Source organism: Diadema setosum, chromosome 7, assembly GCF_964275005.1.
Source record: "Diadema setosum chromosome 7, eeDiaSeto1, whole genome shotgun sequence".
In the NCBI taxonomy this organism is placed as follows: Eukaryota; Metazoa; Echinodermata; class Echinoidea; order Diadematoida; family Diadematidae; genus Diadema; species Diadema setosum.
This window is the reverse complement of record NC_092691.1, coordinates 26,334,108-26,346,963: the sequence shown is the minus strand read 5'-3', so window position 1 is coordinate 26,346,963 and position 12,856 is coordinate 26,334,108. Positions and strand designations below refer to the sequence as shown.

Sequence of the window (12,856 nt, the reverse complement as noted above, 5' to 3'; positions counted from 1 at the left end):
TTATTGTCAGAAATATTACGAAGGTACGTCAAATCGATTCAATTAAGATGTTCTCCTTTTGGCAGGGTCTATGTGAATTTCACTTCCTTATCTTGAAGTGGGTTGGCGACCTTTGCCTTACCCAACTCATCTCCCCTCGTATGGTCGACGGATGGACCGGTGAAACCATCCTTGGTTCCTCGATTCCTCCAAGACCAGTTGAAATCATCCGTTTTATCTTGCTCGTAGTGGCAGAGAGGTGCCTGCTCGAAGTCGCAGGATACACTAGTGACGTCATCCACGATGTCTTGCAAAAACGTTGAGAAAAATGAAACATTAACTACATGACAATGTGCATTCAATATGATGATTGACATACATTTTATAGAACACACACAATTTGCAATGTGCACACGTTGACTAAGCGGTGGCATTTGCATCATCACCGCTATGACCATAACGAATAGGTTTAATAGCCAGAAAGCATCCTTTATTAAGGGTATTAAGGAAGACGGACATTGACCAAAACATACCTGTACCCAAAGTACAAGAACTAGCAGGACATTCATAGATGCTTATGTATGTCTAAAGAGTTGGACAATTATTGGAAGTACAATATTAAAATAGATCTGTCAATATCTCATTTCATATATTTTCAAAGGGTAAAGAATCAAAATTGAATCAAACTTGACTTTGCAAGTCTAGAACATCGTGGTAACAATCTTGAATTACTGAAATACATTAGGATGTTCATTGCTTACGATGTCCGGGACAGCCGTAGCTGGTAATCACGATGTCATCCAAGGCGATGTCGCTGGTATAACTCTGTCCCCTAATCGCTTCGAAATACAGCTGTGAGTTTAAAAACACATAAAACACGCAATTGGAAATAGGAATAAAAATCACATGAACACTGGTTACAGTAACAGGTTTAAAGTGTATCCAGTACGATGTACTTGCTGCAGGTAAACGCATGGCCATAGTGAGTACCATTTTCCTCGATTCTGTTGCGCCAGGCCTTTGTTTTTAATCTTGTAGGTCAAACATGTTGTTGTTCTTTTTCTTCCGGATGGGGAGGGTGGGATCAGAAGTAAAGGGGAAAAAAAAAAAACTTATCTAGGACCGGAATCAAGACATGAATGAAGAGATACAGTCTTATCGGCAGGATTTTCTCCCATCCCTTCCCCTTTTTTCCACCCATCAACTTGTGCCCATGTCAATTATCACAATAATATTCACGTTAAAATCTCTCGGTGTCTTAATCTCTGCTTCGGCACCCCTCCAGATATTCCCTCTGTTTCCGCTGAGCCACCAAATGGGATCGCCCAGTTCCGTCGAGCTGTCGTTGCGCAGGTAGACGCTCAACTCGCCTACAGTCTGGCCGTACATGTGGTAGAAGAAGACAACGCAGAAGGTTTCCTTGTCGTTGCCTTGGACACCGCGAAAGAGCGGAGTGATGATACGCGCCTTTTTATTGGCAGTCAGTCCAGACGCTTCGATGTAAACGTAATAGCCTGCAACGATTCAATATTTTCTTTAAAACCTATTCTACCATTGCACAGGTGGTATGTTATGTCATCGACATTGTAGGTAGTGAGCCGGTAAGTGTTAACCGATTGGATATATTCATACAAAACTGCGCACTGAAAAAAAAAAAAATATCCACGCCAATGTTACTGGTATTATCCCTTGTTACCAGACCCAAACTCTGATTAGGAAATGTATTTGCAGGAAATGTTGAGTACGTAAATAATCTTCAGGTTCATTTACATCACATTTGTAAACAAGAATTATTTTTTGCATTTAGAACCTGTAGTGAGTCTACCTAGGAGATCATGTTTATGCCAACGTTTGCTTCTTTGTATGAAAGCAAAACTACTTTCAAAGTCCATGAACGAAGTTTAAGGTCAGTCAAGGTAAAAGCACCAAGGCTGGATGAAGATACAGACAAAATAAACTTTTCATGACTTTAGAAGCAATACGAAGATGCAGAGGTTTTTATTTGATATAAAATTATGTATAATCATTGAAATAAATTGCATAATATGTATATAACATAACATCCAGGCGGATGTTGTTGCCTTAGCATTCATGTACATTTAGAAATACAGGACAGCAAGTTCATTTCAACGGTTTTATGACTTAGAAATCTCAAAAGATGCTGAAAAAGATACCACTCCCCCCCCCCATGTTTTTCAACCTCAACGCTGTGGGTGGAAAACAAGAAAAACACAAAACATGTAATGACACAAAATAAAAAGGGCTCATGTAGAAGTCACGGTGATAACTATGCAATGCAAGCCGAAATATGAAGTTTTACTTCAGTTTCAGTTTGCTTCATTTCTGCGCTTCTACAAATTAAATAATGCCAAAAGCAACAATGTTCACATCAAAGCAGAGATAGGAGTACAGATTAATTATTTAAAGAAATGGATATACTAACGTGTGCACACGAACATGCATTTCATTGTACCTTAAAGTGAGGCAGTCCTCTCGAAGTTGAAAAAAAAAAAACACACAAAGAAACATTGTTGTTGGTATATATCTCTACTAAACTGGTTTCATCAGAAGCAAACTTTCAAATCACCAAACAAGAGCTTTTATTTCGATTTAAAAAGTGTGAAACTGCAGTGGTAAATATGCTAATGAGCGAATGTTGGTGGGAGGGTAGAAGGCACTGACGCACAACGGTGTTCTGCCTGTTGCGCGCACGCTCAGTAGTGACCCAGATGCGTGAAAGGGACTGTACAGTACTGGTTGAGGTGGGGATTCGTGTTTTGAACATTCCTAAGTGAGATAATGAAAAGCCTCTTATGAAATATGAAAGAGCATGTAATTCTAAGAAGGATTCAACGTTTATTTGATGAAAATTGGTTTTCAAATGGCTGAGATATCCAAAAAAAAAAGTGCTAATAATAAAAGGCGACATGCCACAACTTTACTAGGATCTCTTTGTTTCACCTTGTTTTTGGATATCTCAGCCATTTGAAAACCGATTTTCATCGAATAAACTTTTGATACCCCTTAAAGTTCAAATTTATTTCATATTTCATATTTCCATTTCTGAATGATGACATTACAAAATTATTGACAACAAAACAAGAATACAAAATATATACAATCATGTCTTTTGATTGTAGAAGAAAAGAAAAAGAAAATATACTTGACACAAATGTACAAGGTCATATTGTGTGAAAATGTCACTAGTAAGTATAAAAAATATGATGGGGCCTACATAAAAGCTTTAAAGCTTGTAAAACTGTAGGTTCCCGAGTTCATAGGCATATAATTTTACACGGAGAACGGATATGTTTGTCTTGACCAACTAAAATTACACAAGTACAAAACTGCATGCTCTTTGACATCTCATAGAGTGGTTTCTGAATATCTCGCAAAACGTTAAAAACTAAATCCTCACCTCGACCAGAACTGTACACACCCTGATTTTTTTTTTCCATGCTGCCTGCACGCAAGTAGCCCTATGTACTGTATCATTCTTACGCCAGTACGTATGTACGGTACTACGGTACGTTTTATTCGATAATACGGCCCGCTTAGCTTTCGCGTTTCTAGTCTTTCAACTTGCTGGAAGATGCCGGGTTTTTTTTTTTTTTGTTTGTTTGTTTTGTTTTGTTTTTTTTTTTGCTTTTCAAAATGCATGGTATTTTCTTATACTAAAAAATATATTCATTGTTGAAACGGTTTAATAGTGATTGTATATGAATACGCTTAAAACAATTTATCTAAAAATAATCAAACCCCATATTGTCTATTTTGAAGCACTTACAATCATTTGCTAAGGCGCTACTTTCAACTCACGAGATGTGCCTCACCAACATCGTTGCTCTTTGCAGGCTCAAAATCGATTGCTTGCAGAATATTTTTTTTTTTCAAAAATCGCTTACGGAGACAGTGGCGGATTTTCGTGTGTAAAAAAAAAAAAAAAAAAAAAAAAAAAAAGGTGAAAGGCTTTAGTGTTTACATCAGTACAGTAAAACCCCTCGGGACTGCCTCCCTTAAAGGTGAAGGTTTCTACAACTGTAAGAGTTGCTATTGAATGAGCAAAATATTCACCTTTTCCGCTGGTGTGATCAGAGCTGGGACCAGTGTCAGTCGAGCTTGTCGAACCCTTCTTTCGGACGAAGTTAAAGTTGTCGTTTTTATCCTGTTTTATACCGCACCAGCCGCTGTCAAAGTCGCATTGGAAGGACTCTGAAACGGGATGTTGTAGAAGACTAGGCGTTGTGATGTGAGATGTCAGTAATATATATGATAAAAGTGATGATGATCGCATTAATGATGATAATAGTAGTAGTAGTGATAATGACATCAATAACAATAACAGTAATAATAATAATAATAATAATAATAACAATAATGATAATAATGGTAATAATACAAATGATAATAACAATAATAAAGACTTTGAAGTGGCCCAGTAGTATACTCAAAGAGCTCACAGAGACATCAATCCATTCAAATGTTACATTCGAACTAGTGTTTTCTGGCACATCCTGAAAGACGTACTGGAAATATGAATTAGCTTGGATTTTTGTTGGGAAAGTTTATTCCAGACACACGCTTGATCTCTCCATGAGATAATCCTTTCTTTATATACATGTATATAGGCAAGGGTTTTTGCCATGCGTTAGCGCCGCTCCCGGGAGGGAAGCAACGAAGCGAAGGAGAATGTCGAAGAGGGATGTCCCCCCCCCCCCTTCCACGGCAAGGAGCTGTACCATTTTATTTCCTTGCTATAAATTGACCTGAGGCATACAAAATGTAATATTTTGGCTCATTATGCTAGAGAGATATAGTGACAAAATATCACCTTTTTGTGGTTCTGAATTCAGCTTCTTTGTTTGTTTTTGTTTTTAGGGGCAGAGGTTATTATGTGTGAGAACAAAAGTTTGAAAGGCATGTGAGCGTGAGAAAGATTTATGAGGCTCGAGACTTGGCAGATCTATCATGAATGTTCTTACTGAGATAATACACTTTTCCCTTGTGGGTTAAGACAGCTACATCATCACTGGAGCATTCCATGCCATTGATCATACCACTGACGACATAACTATGTTACCAGCAAATATCAGCAAGTGTTGCATTGCAACTGCCATGATTACGATCTCAGTCAAAGTCTATTACGGTGACGTCGCCGTCAAAAGCTCAAACAATGGAAAAACAACAGCCTTGAAAATGAAGGCAACGATTGTGTCATTATCCATGTCATCAGTAGTTTGCTGTTATCACAAATTTTATTTTCTAAATTCATAGAGTTATATGGCATTATTTGCAGCAGATGTTCAACAACCTACCAAGAGGACAATCGCCGTTGGCATTGATGACCTCAATGTCATCAATGGCAATGTCGGATCGTACGCCCGATCCGATCTCCGCCTCGAAGACGACCTATAGGCACAGAAAAACAACAACAACAAGCAATGGGGTGATATTTGAGTCAAATATATCGACATTTTACAATTACATGTAATACTACTACTACTACTACAACTATACAATTATTGTCACCACTCATAATTATTACCGTTATTTTTGCTGCTTTAAAATATCATTGTTGTTATTGTTATAGATTGTTGAAATTATCTATATTATTTCTATAATTATTTTTGTCGTTATAATCATTATGACCGCATCTCGCGGCTCTACTTCTCCAGATATCACCACTTACAAGAATACTCCTTCTAGACCTGTACACTCCGCTTCATATGGGGACGTGGCGCCACTTTAAAGACTTGCATACACATGGGCACACATACATATAATATCATTATCACACACACACACACACACACACACGCACACACAAACACACACACACACACACACCCGCGCGCGCGCAATACAGACAGGAACGAAACTGAAACAGGTTGCCAGTAACTGTTACAACGTTACTATTCACAGCCAAATATCACTCACTTTAACACTTAAATGTTGTCTCCATAATAATTACCTCGGCGAATTGATCAGAACTCATCTTCGGAACCGTAGCAACTCCACGGTACCACTGTTTGCCCTGTTCCCCCGATCTCTCCCACAAGGGGCTACCAAGCGTTGACGACGTGTTTGCCCTGGCATACACTCTATAGTTGACGAAAAGGAACACGAACGAATATACAAAGAAAATATAAATGGTGTTGTCAAGGGGGGTAAAGGAAAGGCATTGGGCTCACTATACTTTCTCATTATCGCCACCAAGTCGTTTTGGGAGGAAGATACGACAAACATAGCTGCAAGTTTAAAGAAATCGTTTATGAGCTACAACAGAACTCTTCACCAAATCTTAGATTTTGTCAAGAGCGTAATGATCACTTTTGTTTTTGTATACTTTAAATTGACCTTGACGAAACCAGATGGTGATCAACATAGGGGCGGGCTGTTGTAATCATTCATATTGTGAAATACGACTGCAAAGAGAACAGGGTAGAATAGCACAATTGTAGCTCAATATGATATAATCCAGGGCTGTCAATTCCTCTGGTTCCTAATCAAAGTCCTCTAGCTGCAACCTCTGGTTGTGCCCCTAGGCAAAGTACTTAATACTCCATGCCTCGGAGTTTCAAGCGGTCTCGTCGGTCCCGTGGTCGACTCTTGCTGACGAGCATTCATGGCTACATTTAATAGCAGCAGGACAAACAAATCAATTCAGTCAATCAAATGCAAAAAGAACAACAGTAATAATTTGAACGACGTCGGACTATTGTTGGCTGTAAAGAATTGTCGCAGGCTCTTTTCAAAATATTTTAGTTTGCTGTTGCTATAATTATTTTTCTTTCAGTGTTAAAACATAATCGTTAGATACAAATAGGCCGACACGTATACAGATAGAATTTCGTGCAAAAACAAATCACGTCAGGTAGACCATCACCGGAAGTTAAAGTGTCTATTACTTCCGGATCTTCCATCGACTCGTTTGTCAAAATAGATATAAAATATATATACTACTCTAAAAAAAGATAGTGAAATGGAAAGAAATTGAAATTGAAGCACATTGGTCTATACGACATTGTGATTACATTAAATTAGAAAAATGTCAGTATAGGCTAACAACAATGCCAAAGATAAATGAAGGGCGGCGTTAGGGTGCTGTTCAACTTCTTAAAAGAGAGCCAAAAAAAGGAAAGTTGACGTAAATCATCGGATATGCCATTATGTGATAATGCAGCTCTGTATATATGGATTAAAATATGATTGTAAAATGCCCTCACCTCAACACTATACTGTTTATATGTATACAATATAATATATATATATATATATATATATATATATATATATATATATATATATATACATATATATATATATATATATATATATATATATATATATATATATATAATACAATACATACATACATAGCCTACATATTTTATAGCATATTTCCTGGGGCGGGGACCCAAACCCCACTGGCATTGTCTTTTTATTTGGTTTCCAAATTTTTCATGCTTGAAGTCTGAACAGAAACTCAAGAAGTATTGTGAAAATAACTGAAATGACTGAACTTTTTTGTTCTAATGATTTACATTATTTAACATGAACACAAATAGAAAATAAAGTGACACACATATTGATATTATGAATAGTTGGAAAGCAAAAAAAAAAAATAACCTTGATTCATATACTACATTGGACAAATTCCTTGATACTTTAGATACACGATTAGCTTCCTTGAATCTTATATTGTAGATCATTGTAGATCGACATCATAAGTACATCTCGACTACGATAGTGGCTACAATATTATGATGAGTTAGTCTGATAGAGTGCGCATTATACGGTGGAAGTGTTTAAACATACACGCTTGCGTGTTCGTATGCAAGTGTGTAAACTTTTCAACTTGTTCGTTCTGTTTTCAAATAGAATTTAGTGGAATTCGACATTGACTTTTCCACCTTTACCTTATAGATCCCATGTGTTCACCCAACATGAAGTAATAGAACTGAACACACTTCTCGTTGGAGGCGGACTCAGCTGGGCTAATCATTCGCGCCTTGTGGCCGTTCTGCTGGGGAAGTGAAGCTTCGGCGTACATGTAGAATCCTACAGTGGTCAAAGGAAAACAGACTTTCTTTTTCTGTACAGTTAAAGAGGATTTAAGTTTTGTTTGTTCTTTATCATCTTTCTTGAGAAGCACACCGTCACATTTTTTTATACATATGGGGAAAATATAATCCCAAAGGCTTGCATATCAAACATGTCAAAGAAAAAGTGTATATGCGAATTTGATACACCATTACTCGCACAGAAATCGCCATCACTGTTGGTAATGCTTTATCATGGTAGAAGTCTCGTAGAACAAGTATTATAGGCAATAATATTATATTGTAAAATAATAAATGATAATAAATATAATAATATATTGCTACGAGAGATATTATGTAGGCTTCTTAATACAATGTCTACACATAAATCTTGTACTTTGTTCATTCGTGAAGTTTGTTTCTAATGGCACTTTCAGCCACATCTCTACAAGTATAGAATGGCCGCCAGCTGCGAGTAACACGTCACCTTATCACCTCTCCCGAAGCTCATTGGATATCTACCTTTGGATACTGATATTGACACCTCCTGCTATATCAACTTATCATAATGAGTACCCAGACAAGGAAGGTGCTGCCAAGGAAGGCAAAGCAAGATAGGAAGAGTGATTTTGGGGTGGAAAACCGTGGCGCCACTCTTCCTTCTCCAAAGAACTCTACGCCACTATCAAGAAGACGGGCCTCCACAACTAAGCCCGCCAGCCCACCCCGGGTAAGCAACCATCCCGAGACCACTGCAGCAGCAGCGGCAGCACCCTTGGCATCCGATACAATTGACATGCCCGACATATCAAGAGATTTGCATGACAAAGGAGCTGACGTAACTTCACCTGAAGGAATTGCCCGCTACTTCCACGAAGCAACAAAGAACTTCGAGCGGATGATAAAGAAAGCTGTGGAATCCTTAATAGAGAACATCAAACAGGTGGAGACACATCTGGGACAGGTGATCGAGTTTGAGAGCAGGAGAGTGACGGAGGTACAGACCAGGAATCAACGGCGTAAATCCGTACTGAGGAGTGGGGGGGATGGTCACCATCACCACGATTACAAGCCCATAACCGGACCCGGGGGGGGGGGGGGGGAAGAAGCTTGGTGCCCCCCCCCCCCCCACACACACACACACACTTTACAGGGACCGGATGTCCCAATCTTTTGCATGAAATATAAAGTGGGAGGAAAGTGGCAGCAAAAATATGAAGACTTTTTGTTCTTGTTGCTTTTTTTTTTTTGCTTGTCAGATGACTTTCGGCGGAAAATCAGACCTTAAAAGTATGAAGACATTTTTTTGTTTTTTTTTAAATATCTGTGAGAGGGAGCGGAGCGACCGAACGGGGGGAAGGTGTGTAGGGGGGGTATCCCTCTCCCACACGAGGAAGATTTTGCATTTTCAGACCTGAAATTCAGCGATCTGGTGCACACTTTTGGTGAAAATTTTCTTTTCTTTTCTTTAAAGAAAAATAAGAAAATGAAATATTCACAATATATTAGTGAAAGACTAAATCGTGGTATTTCAGCTCTTGCTCCGCCTGTGCGACATCACTGTGAAGGCCTAGTAAATAATGAGACCTATCACCGGCGTAGACAGGATTTGACCTATAGGAGGAGCGGTTATGTGAGGGAGCGAAGCAAACGGGGGGGGGGGGTATAAATCTTCTTGCATTGAAAATTTTGACATTTTACAGTCCAAAAACTGCCGTTTGTAGCTATATTTTCGCTTTGGAAATTAAGGGGGGCACAACGGGTGCAACTGCTGTCAATCACTGGCAGCAACATCAGGAGAATGGCCGCTATTTGATAGCGATTAAATGCGAGCGAGCTTGAAATTTTTGACATTCTACAGTCTAAAAACTGCCGTTTGTCGCTATACTTTTTCGCTTTGGAAATTAAGGGGGGCCGCGCCGGGCGCAACTGCTGTCAATCACTGGCAGCAACATCAGGAGAATGGCATAGCGGTAAAATGCGAGCGAGCGGAGCGAGCGAGCTTGAAAGTTTTGACATTTTACAGTCCAAAGACTGCCGTTTGTGGCTGTATTTTTTCAATTTGAAAATTAAGGGGGACACACCGGGCAAAACTGCCGGCAATTACTGGCAGCAACATCAGGAGAATAGCATAACGAATAAATGCGAGCGAGCGAAGCGAGTGAGCTTGAAAATGTTGATATTTTACAGTCCCCCAAACTGATCCTTTGTGGCTGTATTTTATCGCTTGGGAAATAAAGGGGGCGCACAGGGCGAAAACTGCTGGCAATTACTGTCAGCAACATCAGGAGAATGGCATAATGATTAAATGCGAGCGAGCGAAGCGAGCGAGCTTCAAAATTTTCACGTTTTACAGTCCAAAAACTACCGTTCGTAGTTATATTTTTCGCTTTGGAAATTAAGGGGGACCGCATCGGGCGCAACTGCTGTCAATCACTGGCAGCAACATCAGGAGAATGGCATAGCAATTAAATGCGAGCGAGCGGAGCGAGCGAACTTCAAAATTCTGACATTTTAGAGTCTAAAGACTGCCGTTTGTAGCTATACTTTTTCGCTTTGAAAATTAAGGGGAGCCGCACCGGGCGCAACTGCTGGCAATCACTGGCAGCAACATCAGGAGAATGGCATAGCGGTTAAATGCGAGCGAGCGGAGCGAGCGAGCTTGAAAATGTTGACATTTTACAGTCCAAAGACTGCCGTTTGTGGCTGTATTATTTCACTTTGGAAATAAAAGGGGAGCGCACCGGGTGAAAACTGCTGGCAATTACTGGCAGCAACATCAGGAGAATGGCATAATGATTAAATGCGAGCGAGCGAAGCGAGCGAGCTTCAAAATTTTCACATTTTACAGTCCCAAAACTACCGTTCGTAGCTATATTATTCGCTTTGGAAATTAAGGGGGGCGCACCGGGCGCAACTGCTGTCAATCACTGGCAGCAACATCAGGAGAATGGCATAATGATTGAATGCAAGCGAGCTTCAAAATTTTCACATTTTACAGTCCCAAAACTGCCGTTCGTAGCTATATTTTTCGCTTTGAAAATTGAGGGGGTCGCACCGGGCGCAACTGCTGTCAATCACTGGCAGCAACATCAGGAGAATGGCATAATGATTGAATGCAAGCGAGCTTCAAAATTTTCACATTTTACAGTCCCAAAACTGCCGTTCGTAGCTATATTTTTCGCTTTGAAAATTGAGGGGGTCGCACCGGCCGAAAACTGCTGTCAGTCACTGGCAGCAACATCAGGAGAATGCCATTATGGTTGAATGCGAGCGAACGGAGCGAGCGAGCTTTAAAATTTTGATATTTTACAGTCCAAAAACTACCGTTCGTAGTTATATTTTTCGCTTTGGAAATTAAGGGGGACCGCATCGGGCGCAACTGCTGTCAATCACTGGCAGCAACATCAGGAGAATGGCATAATGATTGAATGCGAGCGAGCGAGCTTCAAAATTTTCACATTTTAGAGTCTAAAAACTGCCGTTTGTAGCTATACTTTTTCGCTTTGAAAATTAAGGGGAGCCGCACCAGGCGCAACTGCTGGCAATCACTGGCAGCAACATCAGGAGAATGGCATAGCGGTTAAATGCGAGCGAGCGGAGCGAGCGAGCTTGAAAATTTTGACATTTTACAGTCCAAAGACTGCCGTTTGTGGCTGTATTATTTCACTTTGGAAATAAAGGGGAGCGCACCGGGCGAAAACTGCTGGCAATTACTGGCAGCAACATCAGGAGAATGGCATAATGATTAAATGCGAGCGAGCGAAGCGAGCGAGCTTCAAAATTTTCACATTTTACAGTCCAAAAACTACCGTTCGTAGCTATATTTTTCGCTTTGGAAATTAAGGGGGGCGCACCGGGCGCAACTGCTGTCAATCACTGGCAGCAACATCAGGAGAATGGCATAATGATTGAATGCGAGCGAGCTTCAAAATTTTTACATTTTACAGTCCCAAAACTGCCGTTCGTAGCTATACTTTTCGCTTTGGAAATTGAGGGGGCGCACCGGCTGAAAACTGCTGTCAGTCACTGGCAGCAACATCAGGAGAATGGCATTATGGTTGATTGCGAGCGAACGGAGCGAGCGAGCTTTAAAATTTTGATATTTTACACTCCAAAAACTGCCGTTTGTAGCTATATTTTTCGCTTTTGTTTGTCCCACTTTTATGGGAGAACCATCCCCCCCCCCCCCCCGATTGACGCCTCTGCATGTGAGGGTGCTTTTGTTAAGTGAAAGATCTGCTGCGCACTCTTTGATGAATTAGGGATATATACGTCAATGTCAAAAGTGTACAAAGTTTATCGAAAGGGATCCTGTTTAGCGGAGCTTTCGCATGCTTACGATTGCAATACAACGATCTGGTGCATAGTTCTGGGGATATTTGGACAATTTTCCATTAAGAAAGTTCGAGATTTGTCCTCATCTCGGGAATTGCTGGGGGATAAATGATTTGTCTGCCTAAACACTTCCAAAGGGGCGGGGCAAATGCCCCTTTGCCCCCCCCCCCCCCCCCCCCCCCGAGATAGATTTGACGCCCCTGATCTTCCCTGGGAATGCTCATAGATGTATCCTGACTGAGTAATCAGTCACTGTCGTTTCTCAGGAATGATTCAGGAAATGGAGGGGGTTCAATTATGACGATATAGTTTTTGTTATTGTTTGTTTGTTTGTTTGTTTTCGTACATATTTTGCAGATGGTCCCCAGTTACTCGCGTCATAGCATGTTTACATGTAGGCCTATACTATTTGACGTTGTCAACGTCTGAGCCATACCTTACAGTGACTGTATGTCGATGTTACTTTCTTCGCGAGCGAGCGAAGCGAGCGAGCGCTT

At 40.3% G+C, this 12,856-nt stretch overlaps 1 protein-coding gene across 1 annotated transcript in view; it reads right to left on the bottom strand.

The window, feature by feature from the left end:
- The window catches only part of LOC140231142 (MAM and LDL-receptor class A domain-containing protein 1-like), a 35,394-nt gene extending 27,362 nt beyond the window's left edge, over positions 1 to 8,032 (bottom strand). The window contains exons 1-7 of the mRNA XM_072311295.1: positions 7,899 to 8,032; positions 5,951 to 6,080; positions 5,295 to 5,388; positions 4,054 to 4,191; positions 1,219 to 1,493; positions 741 to 831; positions 122 to 286 (exon numbers count right to left, since the gene is read on the bottom strand). Of these exons, the coding sequence (XP_072167396.1) occupies positions 122 to 286; positions 741 to 831; positions 1,219 to 1,493; positions 4,054 to 4,191; positions 5,295 to 5,388; positions 5,951 to 6,080; positions 7,899 to 8,032 (1,027 nt within the window). The remainder of the gene's footprint in view (positions 1 to 121; positions 287 to 740; positions 832 to 1,218; positions 1,494 to 4,053; positions 4,192 to 5,294; positions 5,389 to 5,950; positions 6,081 to 7,898) is intronic.
- Positions 8,033 to 12,856: the final 4,824 nt, after the last annotated feature.